The sequence below is a fragment of the Mus pahari genome, chromosome 14 (genome assembly GCF_900095145.1).
Source record: "Mus pahari chromosome 14, PAHARI_EIJ_v1.1, whole genome shotgun sequence".
Taxonomy (NCBI): domain Eukaryota; kingdom Metazoa; phylum Chordata; class Mammalia; order Rodentia; family Muridae; genus Mus; species Mus pahari.
The window spans coordinates 41,938,872-41,954,015 of NC_034603.1; the positions used below are offsets into that span (position 1 = coordinate 41,938,872).

The 15,144-nt window shown below is 40.4% G+C and overlaps 1 protein-coding gene across 1 annotated transcript; it reads right to left on the minus strand.

The window, feature by feature from the left end:
- Window positions 1-4,429: 4,429 nt before the first annotated feature.
- Window positions 4,430-5,371, minus strand: LOC110332699 (olfactory receptor 1A1-like). The gene has a single exon (XM_021214024.1). The coding sequence runs from the start codon at window positions 5,369-5,371 to the stop codon at window positions 4,430-4,432; it is 942 nt and encodes a 313-aa protein (XP_021069683.1).
- Window positions 5,372-15,144: the final 9,773 nt, after the last annotated feature.

The window sequence follows — 15,144 nt, forward strand, 5'->3', positions numbered from 1 at the left end:
GAAGGGAAGGGAAGGGAAGGGAAGGGAAGGGAAGGGAAAAGAAGAATCCTTAATAAGGCCTTATATAACAAGAAAGTCCCCAGAATTAAGACAATTGTATTTTGTGTCTCTAAAACTTCAGCTCCTGGTCTTAGCACCATCTTCCCTGAAACTCTTGTGCCATGAGAGTGAAGTGGTGGAAGGAGAGAATGCACAGGCTGAAACACAAGAGAAGAAAGATGAGACAGGGGTCCAAGTAAACCAGCATGTGCACCCACGAAGCCTGCAGGAGCAGAGGTAAGGGATGCTGAAGGCTGGGACACTGGAACAAGTTGTTGGACTGTGTGCTGCTGTGGGTAATAAGTCTCAGTGAACCTGGAGCATCATCTCCCCGAGATCACCTGGGAAAATGACTGCCTTTCTTACAACCAAAACAGTCCTGCTGTCCCTCTGCCCTGGACCTTTAGCATTCTGGACTAGTTCTTGTTCGTATACAATAAACCCTCTTACTATCAACTGAAGAAAAAAATCCACTGTCTGTTGGCATATATTTTTACTATTTTATTGGGTCCTTATACCTCTACCTCACTTCCAACATTTATTTTACTCTAATCTCCCCCAACACTAGGTAACAGAGAAAAAAATGGTTAGAGGGGAAAAGGGATGTAGACCTCTGAAGGCTGCTTTCTGCTGATCAGAGGCATTAGGTTTCTTGGGGTAAGTCCGGTCTTTATTGTCAGAATATCCAGCAGTCCAGCAAACCAGCAATAGCAAATGCAACAGCAAAAACATGAGCAGGATGAACCAGCAGCAGCAGAGGCAGCAGCAAAGGGGAGCAGCAGCTACCACAGGCCCTCTCGGGACTCTTACACATTCATACCCTCTTGAGAGTCACTAGAATTAAACTAACTGCATCAGGTAAATATCACACCCGTGCTATTGCACAAGGCAAATCAGAGTCACCTGCTGTGAAGCAGCCTCTTATTCCATACCAGGAATTAAAAACAAAAACATATTCACATAACATATCTGGGTTATTTAAGAAACCAAAGTCTCACCACACCTGTCTTCCCTTTTGGCATCAATTCTCATACTGTCAAAGTAAACTGTTACCAAAAAATTCCTTTAAATAAACTCTTTTTTTTTTTTAATTCAAGTTTCATCTAGTAATCTTCTTGGTGGTCTTGAACTCCGTAACAACATAAAAGTTAAAAATAAATATTTTAAAAATTGAATTTCAAACCATTATCACCAATAACCTTTTTATAAGGCTACATACAACTAAAGTAACCAAAGTATATACTTTTCAGGAATATACACAAACCAAGTATTAAGTATTTAAGTATTTTAAGTATTTACCTATATTTTAAAAAGAAATATAGGTGCATTTAACAGGTTCCTTGAATATTGAAGCATTTCATCCCTCAGGAAAGCTCCTTAAATAGGAAGGTAAGTGCAGGAACAACACAGAGGATGGGGGGGGGGGGAGATGTGATGGAGTCACATGATGAATCCCAGAAATCTGACTAGAGACCAGGATCAGGGGTACAGATCCTTGTTTATTGCCCAACACATAAGTTTATATTCAGTTTTTGAGCTGATCCCAATCCCTTAAATCCTTGGCCAATCATATCTCGAATCAGTGTCATCATGTTCCAATGGAAACCCAGCCTGCTGAGGTTACTCAGGAGTTGGAGGGGTCGGGAGGAGTATCATCACCTGTGAAGACCTGGCCTTGGTTCCTTTTTGCTGTCTCACTGATGATATGGGAGCCACCTTAGATCTAATGCCTATAGATCAGGACTTTTTGAGGAGTCACAGGAGCCTGTGGCACCTCGTTCTCCTTCCCACTTTTTTCGTCACAATGTTGACTTCCACATTCCCCACAATAACAAATTCACCAACTCTCCACAGAATCAATGGGCCTCCCCTCCCACTGATGCTAGATAAGGCAATATTCTGGCACATTTGCAGCTGGAGCCAAGGGTCACTCCATGTGTACTCTTTAGTTGGTAGTTTTGTCCCTGGGAACTCTGGAAGGTCCACTTAGTTGATATTGTTGTTCTTCCTATGGAGATGCAATTCCCTTCAGATCCTTCAGTCCTTCCCCTAATTTTTCCACTGGGGTCGCTGTGCTCAGTCTAATGGTTGGCTGCAAGAGTCTACATCTGTATTGGTCAGGCACGGGCAGAGCCTCTCAGGAGTCAACTATACCAGACTTCTGTGAGCAAACACTTCTTAGTATCAGCAATAGTGTCTGGGTTTGGTCTCTATAGATGAGATGGATCCCTAGGTGGGGCAGTCTCTGGTCCACTCTTTCTCCCTACATTTCCGTTAGACAGGATCAATTCTGAGTTAAGATTTTTGAAATGAATGAGTGTCCCCATCCCTCGACTGAAGGTCATGGCTATTCACTTGATAGAGTCTCTACAGGTTCTATCTCCCCTTTGTTGGGTATTTTAGCTAATGTCATCTCCATTGGGTCCTGGGAAATTCTTGCTTCCCTGGCATCTGGGACTTTCTAGCAGCTACCTCCAGTTGCCCATCCCTGACGGCTGCACACCTTTTCAATTTCCTGACCATCTGTACTTCTCACTCATCTCCTCCCACCCCTTGTCCTACTCCCCTTTTCCCTCACCTCCTGTCTCCCTCCAGGGTCCCTACTAGCAGAGTTTTTAAAATTGTGTGTTACTATACCATACCAAATAAACTGATGTATATGATGGTATAGAAAAGAATAAAGACCAATGTAGTTTTAAGATTAAAGAAATTTGCCAGTACCAAATTCTAATTTTTCTTTTAAATACAAATAGTGCTATTGTGAATGCTATGGGAACTCCAGGAGGTGGGGCTCAGCTGGAAAATGATGGGTACTTCTCTGAAAATATGACCCACTTCTTGCTCCAGCCTGTTTCTCTGATTCTTCTTCCACACCAGTAAGCTAACACACATACTCCCAGCCCCTAATGGAGCCAGTCTTGCCATCACACATTCTGAAGTCATGAGCCAAATGAAAGTTTTACCTCCATAATCTATTCTATCAGGGGTTTTGTCATGGCAGTGAGGAAAGTAACTAACAGACTTAGGTCCACTCTTCTATCTCCACCACCCCTAAGTTCTAGAAAGCTATCCATGTAGACTCAACCATAGGCTGTCATATTCTTTGGCTTCTGCTTGGGCACAGTCAATGCAGAGTAGCTGGGGAGCTTAAGCACAGGGAAGAAAGAAAGTTAAATTCATTCTCTAACTAATTACAGGTTGCTTCATATTTAACTAAATTCTTATCTCCTGCCAGAAAATTGGCGTGGGACAGCTGTGCATTGCTATCCATCTCTCTCTCTCTCCCTGGCCCTGTGTTCTAATTTTCCTCTTCCCTGACCAGTACGTCATAAGCCTTCTGCTGCTAGCCTCAAACTGTAACTGTATGGTCTCCCTATATTTCCTAACATTCTAAGATGTAAAGTTTTATTGATGCATTGATATTGTATTGATCTCATATCTGACTTTTAAGACATGATCTTACTAAGTATCTTGAGCTATCCCCACCCAAGTTATCACTTTAGACTACAGTGGTCTTCTTGTCTAGCCTTAGTAGTGATGGGCATAAAAGTATGTACCACCACTTCAAGCTTTCTCACTTCTTACAAGATACCCAAGTCTTTAGTCATACTACCTTTCTGTAATCAAAACTTCCAACAAAATGATCAAAACACATGATAGTTATAGTTAAAATTAATATATCTGATTAGTGATACTTTATTCAATGTTCATGGAATTTTTCTCTCTAAAATAAATATTTTAGAGGTATATTAAATGTGAAGTAGGCAGAAAAGCACTTACTCAGGTTAGGTTCTTCAAAGATTTATTCACATAGGCAAATAATTCCTGGAGTAGTCATCACTAACCATAATCACAAACTAGCATTTTCATCCACTTTTTCACATTTATTAAGTGTTATTGATGCACTTAATAAATGCAATTATGTCCAAAACTGAAGAGAAACTGCTACATGTAGTCACATGAGTCTTACCCATACATGCTTATAAGCCTAGCAGAGTGATCAAACATAATAAATAAAATGCTCATGCAAACAGTAATCTAGTCTTTAAAGCATGAGCTACTGTGAGCACATCCTGTGACGTGGGTAAAATGGATATCAGTCCAATTTTCTACATGATGAGGTCAACACATAGACTCCCAACTTCACTCTGCTTCTCAGTCTACCTTTGGGAATTGAATCCAGAGCTATGTGCTGTACTCTGACCAAGGGAGCAGAAATGTGTGTTGAAATCAGTACATTCCATAAGTTACCTCCATACACCATCAGAAGGCTCTCAAGGAAAGGGATTTCAAGCTGGAAAGATGACAAGCAGCTCCTTGCAGGGGTGACATTGAAGCTGAGTTTCTTAGTGCTTCTGACTTGGGACCACAGTGCCAGCTGTACATGGTCTCACATGAGGGAGGAAGAGGAAGAGGGGCAGTGGAAGAGTTTCTTCAGAGCAGCCTTCATGTCCCGGTTCCTCAGNCTGTAGATGAAAGGGTTCAGCATTGGGGTCACTGCTGTGTACATCACAGTTATCAGTGCGTGCTTCAGACTGTAACTCGTCAGGGGCCGGAAATACATGCCCATGACTGTCCCATAATACAAGGACACCACTGTCAGGTGAGANCCACAGGTGGACAANGCCTTGAGGAAGCCCTTGGTGGATGGAACCCGCAAGACTGTGGAAAAGACCCGGACATAGGAGATGATGATGCACAGCAGTGGCACAGAGAAGACCCCCACCCCAAGGTACATCATCTTCACATTGAAGCGGATGTCAGAACAGGACAGCTGGAGCAAAGGTGTAATGTCACAGTAGAAGTTGGCCACATCCTTATTGCCACAGTAGGACAATCTAGCTGTGAGCAGAGTGTGGGGCAGCGAATTGGCATTTGCAATCACCCAGGACCCAGCAACCAACAGGATACAAAGTCGTGGACTCATAATTGTTGCATAATGAAGTGGGCGGCTGATGGCCACAGCTCGGTCATATGCCATTGCAGCTAGTATATAACTGTCTGTATTTGCCAAACCTATCATGAAGTACATCTGTGCCATACATCCCCCAAAGGAGATGGCCTTGCTATCTAGGAGATGGTTGGCCAACATCTTGGGGATAGTTACAGAGGAGAAGAAGATGTCAACAAGGGAGAGGTTGGCCAGAAAAAAGTACATGGGGTTATGGAGGCGAGTGTCAGAGTGAATGGCTAAGATGATGAGCGTGTTCCCAATCACTGTGATGGGGTAAATGAACAGGAAGAGAATGAAGAAGAAATATTCCTGCTCCCGCTGCCTTGTAACTCCTATGAGAGTGAAATCTGTGGTAGAAGACCCGTTTTCTTGTCTCATGGCTCCTTCAACATGAAATCAAACATGAACTCAGAAACATTAGTGTGATTATTATCTATAGGTTGCCAGTCCCCCAATCTAACAGGTGACTTTCTCCACACATGAGTCCATAAAAATTTAGTCACATATTTGGAGAAATCCCTGTTGGTACAGATGATCATTTATCTGTGAACATAAATCAAATTTAAAAAATAAGATCTCTGTAAACAGCAATATTCACTTTCCCTATGAAAAACACCATTTAATATTTCATTATTTCATACTTAAAGTTTACATTCACAGTTTGACCTCAGAGAAAAATCACAAGCAGTGGACAATTATGATTAATTCTTGTTTGTTCAACATGTAGGACATAGTCTCTTCTCCTAAAAGACTTACAATTTCAGGGAGAAGCCAGTATCACACTTGTCTCACTAACCATCATATGGAAGTCAGCCTTTTGAAATACTCTATCATATACTACAATTCCAAGTCCTCTAGGAAAAACTAACCTAGAATTTTTCATTGTTTCTTTGACCAAATACAAAGTGATCTCATAGTATATAGAGTGTACCCAGTGGAATGGGAAGACTGTAAGTCATAAGGATCATTGATCATTGAATTCAAGTCCTACTAACTAAAGCCCAGTGAGTGTTCCTCCCAGGGGTCCCATTCACAAGGTAGATATTTCCTGTCTCCTTCATGTTTCCCTTTGGTAGCCTTTTCAATGACACAAAACACTGTGCTTTCTCTCTTCTCTTCCTTTTCTTATTTATTTTGCTACCACCACTGCTTCATAAACTCTCCACTCTATTTCTGTAGTCTCAATTGTCTTATAAACTTCAGTAGGCTAGACCATCATGGTTTTCAACTGGTAATGTTGTAATATTTCTTTAACTTATTCACCAGTCTCTTCCCTTATCTTTTGCTCTCAGACATTAATTATAGCAGAGACTACTAGCTACTTGGTGATATTCATGCTATCCTCTTCTTAATCAACAACTTCAACTACATTTACTCATCTCCTTTGCAGTGAGGTACAGTCATGTGACAGAGTTCTAGCCATTCAACTCTGTGTTCTAGTTGGAAGCTTTCATCACACTACAGTACTAATAGTTTGAAAATATTGAAGAAGTTGAATAAGGATAGTGTTACATAATGAAATTATCCTATGTCAGTGGTTCCCCCATACAAGAGAGATCTCCAACACACACATACAGAGAGAGAGAGGGAGGGAGGGAGGGAGGGAGAGAGAGAGAGAGNAGAGAGAGAGAGAGAGAGAGAGAGAGAGAGAGAGAGAGAGAGAGAGAGAGAGAGATGCACAAACCTGCTTGGTCTACACAGCAAGAAAACAAATAAAACAGAAAAAATGGAACAAATATAAAATAATATTCTAGCTACCAAACACACATGGGTCTTTGTTGTGATGCTTTCTGGATGTTCTTGCATTTTTAACACCAGCTGTGTAATAATAAACAGGATTTCAAATAAAGATATTACCTGTTAATGATGATTTAATTCAGAGAATGGCCATGGAGCTGGTAGCTTAAGGCAATATTTCACGGAAGCTAAGAAACAGAGATAGGATTCTGTGTTGAGAAGTGGAAAGTGACTGCGTTCATAGCTGGAGAGGGGTCCAGGACCCTGGATCATGTCAAGTGAACATGATCAGTGCAAGAAAGACTCAATTGAAAGGAATCAAAAGAGCTTGTATGATCTTTAACGAACATTTAATTATCTAGTGTTCTTCACCCAGGTTAATAATTTCCTATGTTAAAAACCTCATCTTCAACTCAATTCATGGTGATTTTCTGTCTTTGTTGCATTACAGATAACCATCCAGTTATTCCACCTTCACATCTGCCTTCCAGACACTGGGTTGATTATGTCCTCTTCCCCAAATATGCCACCCTCAGACAGCATTCCATTCTCCCACTTTCTTCTCTCAGAGCTGCCAAAGGGTAGTAGAGAAATCACACAGACTTGGGATTAGAACTCTTGAGCCCAGATCCCAATCAGATCTTTCACACTCTCCATCGAGTATTGCTATTACCTATTAAAGTCCATCTACAACTCTGCTACTCCCACAGCTCACCACGATACCCACATGAGCAATGGGCCTAAATCCTGGACTCACCATTGAGTATCTTGCTCCATTAAAGACCATTTCTTAATATGTTTTTGATGCATGCCATTCTTATGTGTTTGCCTCTATATTGTCCCTTTGCTCCCAAGGAAAAAAATGTATCCATGTATCAAGCATAATCTCATCCTTCTTTTCTTCTGTTTCCTGAGCTATCTCACTCTGTCAACTTCTTTGCTGGCTCCAGAGTGTTATAGCTATGTGTTCTAACTGCTGACTAATAATCACACTCTAGCCTCGTCAGTCCTTCAGTGAACCCCCCTTAGCCTAGTAACACATTCTAGCAACCATTCTTTAAATTAAAAAAAAAATAAAAAATAAAAAACAAGTGTATTCTCCTTTTCTAAATCCTGCTTGTTTACAAAGGTTGCTCTTTATAGAACTAAAAATATGCTTATAAATTCAGGTATGGCACATGGCAGAGTTTTCCCATCTCACTCACTCTAACCATTAACTCATAGATGAAGTCCAAGTTATTGTGGAGAAAGCCTCAAGGAGAGAAATTTAGACAGTTGATAGTAACATCAGCCCATCAAAGCAGAGGGGTACAGACAAGACTGAGGACTAAGAAGGAATCAGCATGGAAAAAGAAGGTTATGTTTGTCTTGTGGAGGGTTGTTAGTCAATGCAAGGGCTTGAGTCAATATCCTGCTATTTACAAATATTAGCACACCAAATATAGTTCCCACTAACCCTTTCTGAAAAGAGATGCTCAGCCCTTTGTTTAATACACGTTGTGAATAGTGAATGTGGTAATAAGTTGATGGACTGCAAAAATTACATGATTATACAAAAAGGTGTGGAATTCAAGAACATGATGAAAAGATGCAACTCAAAAGGGGAAGTGATTGGTATAATCAACAGAGAAACATAAAATACAAGAAGTAAGAGGAGAGTGGTTTGTTGCATGTAAGGACTAAGGCATGGAGGTCCATGGTGCCAGACGTTAGAGTGATGCCAGGATGGAGAAATGATTTCTGTATAAACCCATGCAAGAAGCAAAATGAACCTTGTACTGTTGGGGAGAAAAGATGAAGAGGCATCAACAAGAACATGACTGAGTTCCCTGAAAGGTGTCAGTCTCACACAGAGCTCACCACTACTATTTATACCCCTGGTGATCTGGCTTTGACGTGAGCTATGGTACTGAGGAAAATTTTTGCAAGGACAGGTAAGACCAATTGTTTGTCCTTGTCATCTGGGTGCAAAAAACAAGTCAAGAAAGAATATGTTTCAAATATTTTTCAGATTTCTGTAGTAATTCCACTCCTTAAGAGTTCGACTCTGCAAAGGGTCCACTGCTTAGCCTCAAAGAGTGAGAGCAGACACATCTTTGTAGTTCCTCCCTTAAGACGTTACATTTCTGCATTTGCATGACTGTACTCCACATGCCTGTGACACACAGCAAACATACAACACATTTCAGGGGTAGACATTGCTTCAGTGGGATAACAGAGGCACAACTGCCCCTTCTCTGTATTCATGGACAAAGTCCCAGAAAACCTGTTGTCAGAGCAGGAATTCTGTCTATCTGCCTTTTTTTGTCTATTGTATCTTCAAACCTTAGGTCAGACTGTGATTTGTATCCATCTAACCTCTCTGTGTAAGTGTTACTGATTCATTTTACCTAGTAAATGATTTGAGAAAAGGGCGTGATGATTCTACTTACCTTGTGGGCAGTTTGCGAGGGTCTAGGAACAGCATTCTGGTGATTTGGCTGCTTCTGCCGTTTGCCTAGATCATGCTATCATAAGTGCTCTCTCTCCAATGTCCTCAGACCTACCTGGAGGTCAGCAGACATTGCCATAAAACATCCTGGTGCCATAGGTTTAACTCCTGTTACATAAATGAAACTTTGCAAGCAGCTAGACTAGGACCTGTGCCCAGGCATGCTCAGAGCAGCATCCTGGTGCTGTGTTTAGATGAACGTGAGAATAAGATGGTTCGAAACAATGAGCTCTCCGTTTCGAACCCATGAGCAGAAGCAACAAAAAGTGCTGTCCTGGATTGAGCCTGAGGAGGAGCAATCTCCCAAACTGCAGCCCAATAGATCTTATCATAAAGACAGGGAACTCACCAGCAGCTTTTAAAGTCTCCTGAAACATCACTCTCCCAGATAGTCATTCAGGTTCAACTCCTAATAATTGTTAAGATTGATGGACATGCCTCTTCCTGTAGCCTTAGGGGACACAGTGGCTCCCTCTAGTAATTTGTAGGTTCCTAGAGAGAGTGTCTCCAAGGTTCAAGCTCTAGGCTGACCTAGTCTATCCTCTCTGTTGGGATCTCCTTACCTCTGCTGCTCAGACTCTATTAGGAACCACCACTTGGGAGTTGCAAAGACCCTAATATGACTGAGATCTTGGTATTTCTGCAAGCCTGTACATATGTCTTTCTGCTGTTTAGTGGCACAAAGAAAGAAAATAACATGGCATCTTTTCACTAGGATTTGGTCAGGGAAGCATTAGAGTGCAAGCTATGCTGTCTTTAATGTAGTATGCTCAGAGTGGATGTCCAGATTTTCTAGATTCTGAGAGATGGAAAGAACTTACAGACATCAGAGCACTATATGCATGTGACACCTTTGTAGCAACCCTAATGATGAGTGTTGCCCTGTGATTTAAAACCTCCTGTGACAAAAAGCTCACAGCCTTCCACAGAAAGTGGTGGTGAATGCTTGTGAGCCCAGGCTGGCCCATCAGTTGCTGAATTTGATGCATATTAGTTGTACCTACCTTGGGGCAAGATTTGCTTACTTATATACCACTGAAATGAAAACAGTAATAAGAATAAACACATCCACATGAAGTTAAAATGACTGAATGAACTATATATAATTCTTAAAATAGTATGTAGTTTTAAATTATAAGTATTCTTGACATCGAGCATGACACATAACTAACAGTGTATATTAACTCCTTTTATTGCTTTTATTCTCTTCAGAGGTGAGGACTGAGCTGGAGGCCTTGTACTTGCTAGAGAAGTACTCTTAACACTGAGCCAAAGTCCCAACTCTCTTACTGTTCTATTATTTCTATATAAACCTGTATAGAATTTACTATGTACTCACTATTTTACTGGTAGTCATATTATAAATCTCTATACCCTATATCAAACTGTATATATAATCAATATTGAAACATTTTGAAACATATTTTTCAGGAGATTTATCAGAGGCTGCACCATGCTTGTGGCTCTGCTATAGCTGTTCTGCATATAGATTTTGGTCCCAAGTCTGGTCCGTGGACTATCAGACAGAAATATCATGGTATCCTACGATTAGTGTCTTTTTTCTTGGTAAACACATTTAGGGGTGTTGCTATTCTGTGTTTTATCTCCTGGGTGGCCATAAAAGGAAAAGAATTATTTAGTGGCATAGAAGAAAATGATGCTTTAATTTTGTAATATTTATCAGTGTTTTCTGTGGGCACTGAAAATGGGTGTTAATTGGCTAATGCAAAAGAATCTTGATTGCTCTATCCTCCCGAAATAGAAATTACGACAGTGGGAGTTTTCCTCTAGGTAAGGGAGTTGACCTGTGATTGTCTCTAGGGAGATTTATCTTGGCTCTTTTACTTATCATCGAATACTTTTTAGAAACAGGAATGATTGTGCAGCATACCTTCAGAAGGAGAGAGGTAATGATACATGAAGTACTTTGGTGGCGCCTGGGCTCTAGCGTAAAGCACTGAGAAGTTCCTAGTCTTAGAATTGCCTCAGTCGCCCTGCACCTTCTTTGCTGTTTTCAGCATCATACTCACTGTTGGAGAAAAGTAGTCTGCTTTGAAGAATTGTGTTCAGTTAAGGGCTCACAAGCTATAGTGATTCACCTTGACACCCATCTCATTACCCTTCATTTCCTCTGACCCATTGAAATGAGAGATATCGGCTGTATAAATGTATAGGGATTTCCTATGTCCACACTTGCTCTTAAATAATAACACAGAAACCTAGTGTTTTTATTTTAAAAAAAACTTCTTTTACTATAACTTGCCAGATACTGAGCTATTTTAACCTAACAATGCTGGCCTGTCCAACATTACTGACATCTTGTCTTGCCCTACTCCATCAGTGTCCTCCTGTGGTGACACTGTCAGGGCATCCTGTTCATGGCAAATCCTTATGGCAAATTTCTTTCTCTGATCGCTACCAGAGACCCTCTTACTGGGATCAGAAGTCATACCTTATCCTCTCCTATGCAGTTATTGGCTGATCAGCTCTTTATTAACCTATAAGAGGTGACGTAAAACAATTTTTACACAACATTGAGACAGGACGCACTTGACAATGTGAATGTCCAGACTGCTATGAGATCTCTGGACATAGTAATGAGCACCTGAATACACAAGGCACAAAGCCATGCCCCAACAGGACTGCTTTGGGAGGAAAGTCCATACTCTGCACACAAAAAGTGTCACAGGCTGTTCTCACTGGACAACAGAAAGAACATGTGTAAGTGTAATTTCTCCCAGTGAGTTGTTAGATCATTGTTGTTATTGGGGAGCAAGGGCTGAACCTCCTAGACCAGCATCTTGTATACATCATTCTACAATGTGTTTTATGGATTTTGGTCACTGTGTTATCACTAGGTTTAGGAATTTAGCCAGGAATACACATGAGCTAACTTTTTTCTTTCATAATACATCATATTGGAAGACACGTGATTTCTCCAAGTGTAGGCATGTAGTTTTGATCATTTGAGAAGGGTGACATATACAGATATGTGTATCAATAGATTCTACTTTTCTGTTCTCACTATAAGTAGCTTGAAAAATTGATGTGGTATTTTACCAGTATTGGTTTTTCAATTTTAAATTTTACTAGTTGAATTGTATCCTAAGAATGAGCATTCTTTCTTGCTTTGTCTTTCTATGTCTTCCCTTAGCTTCCCCTCCCCTCATTCATTCATCCATCCATCCATCTACTCAGTCATCCACATCTACCAGTGTGATATACTTAATTTTATTTTATTCGCTTACTTATGATCCATTAGTATCACTCTTTTGTTGTTCTATCACCCAAGACTCAGCCAATAAGAACTCTACAAAATAGCTTGTCTCTTGGTCTGTTCCCATCAATCTTAGAGCCTTACTCTCTTATCTTTAACAGCACTAAAGTATTACTGGAGTGAACATCTTCAAAGACTGAGGAAATATCCACCCGAAAAGGGGATGTTAATGAATATATATATATATATATATATATATATATATATATATATATGTGTGTGTGTGTGTGTGTGTGTGTGTGTGTGTGTGTATTTGTGCTTATATTAGCATTTAAACAAATACCATATATATATTGGAGACCAGGTTGAGAAAACCCAGGCATCTTACATCCCAGGCATCTCACAGCCCAGGCATTTTTACAGCATGCAGCTAAAAGCCATATAGTTCTTTGTTTGGAGCCAGTTGCCTCCTCTCTATGCAAGGCCATTTGGTGGGAACCAGCAGGATTCCAGCCCTAAGCAAACATCAAGAACTGAGGGAGTCTTTTTACATTCTGGAGCTGCCTGGAGCTGTCACCTTGGGCTAGTAGAAGAAACCAGACTTTGAGATTAGCTGCCGATGTTCCGGAGCAGTGACGGCAAGGAACTGAGATAAATCACAAAAGTTTCAAACTCCCAATTAGCCTCCCCATTTGTACTTCACAGAGCTTTCTTTTAATGACCCCTCACTGTATTGTATAAAAACCTGGGCATTTCCCCTTAGTAAAAGAGACTATGACAAACATGCATGGTCTCCATCTCTTCCTTTATCCCATTTCTCTCTAGGTTTGTGATCCCCCTTAAGGACCATGGAATAAAGTATCCCACAGGCCGGGACATATATATATATATTAAACAAATACTATATATATATATATATATATATATATATATATATATATATAATCTTAAGAAACCTACACAATGAAAAGTTTTAACAGAAGTTCACTATTTACATTAAAGGGGGTTGTATATAATGTCATAGGCCAAAGGAGATTTTATTTGGTTGAAAAGGTAGCTTTCTCAAGTTCAGTCCAAGAAACAGACAGTAAATGAATTTTCTTAGAAGAAATCCAATGCTAGTGGACCACATCCTTCTCCTTTGCAATAAATTGCTCCTTGTGGAATATGTGGGACCTAAGACAATTGCTAAGCTCCAAGATCCCATAAGAGATAAGATCTCACATTGGATCTCCTGGGAAATACAAAGGTAAGTCCTCTGGTAGCCCAAGCCTAGAACACATGAGTATTTCTTGGGTACTGATATATTGAGAAACAGTTTAATCTGCAGTCCTGCTACATAACATGTATAGGACTTCCAGAGCTACTAAAGGAGGCACCTGGCTGTGATCTTATTAGACTCCTCTTTAAAGAGAAACAACCTCCAAGTCTCAGGGAAAATTTCAGGTTATATTAATCAACATAGAGGTTGAAAGAAGAGGCACCAGGTCATTGTGATGGTGGCTAAACAGACACAGGCAATGTGGTGAGCTCAAAAATGGGGTGGGACAAAATCTTTAATGTAAAAAAGGTTTGATTTCCAGCTCCAAAGAGCAAGGAGAGGAGGGCAGTTATAATCACTGGACAGTGAAAGTGCAAACAAATCCTGGCAACTGCAGTGCTTAGAAGGAAAGACAATAGACATCTCAAAGGCTTTGCATCCAAACGGCAGGATTGTAAGGAAGTCAAATATCTACAAACATTTTTAGTGAGGGAGTCCAAAAGAAAGGCTGCAGGGAGTGCTGATTGAGAAGCCTCTAAAGGCTTTGAGAAGAAGGAGCATTGCATGTGGCAGATCCACCACTATAGGCAGGAAGACAGGCAGTGAAAGAATCTTATCCTTCATATGGAGGAAATCCTGGGTGCATCCTTTAGGGTGATTGTGAGTGCCATACCTGAACGATAGAGGCAAGCATAAGCAACAGAATACAAGAGATAGAAGAGAGAATCTCAGGTACAGAAGATTCCACAGGGAACATGGACAAAACAATCAAAGAAAATGAAAAATGCAAAAAGATCCTAACTCAAAACATCCAGTAATCCAGGAGACAATGAGAAGACCAAACCTATGGATAATAGGAGTAGATGAGAATGAAGATTATCATCTTAAAGGGCCAGCAAATATCTTCAACCAAATTATAGAAGAAAACTTCCCGTACCTAAAGAGACACCCATGAACATTCATAAAGCATACAGAATCCTAAATAGACTGGACCAGAAAAGAAATTCCTTCTGACACATAATAATCAGAATAACAAATGCACTAAGTAAAGACAGAATATTAAAAGCAGTAAGAGAAAAAGGTCACACATACAAAGGCAGGCCTATTAGAATTACTCCAGACTACTCACCGGAGACTATGAAAGCCAGAAGATCCTGGACAGATGTTATACAGACGCTAAGAGAAAACAAATGCCAGCCCAGGTTACTAAACGCAGCTAAACTCTCTATTACCATAGATGGAGAAACCAAAGTATTCCATGACAAAACCAAATTCACACAATATCTTTCAACGAATCCAGCCTTTCAAAGGATAATTACAAAAAACACCAGTACAAGTACGGTAACCACGCCCTAGAAAAAGCAAGAAAGTAATCCTTCAAGAAACCTAAAAGAAGACAGTCACAAGAACACTATGCCAACTCTAACAACAAAAATGACAGGAAG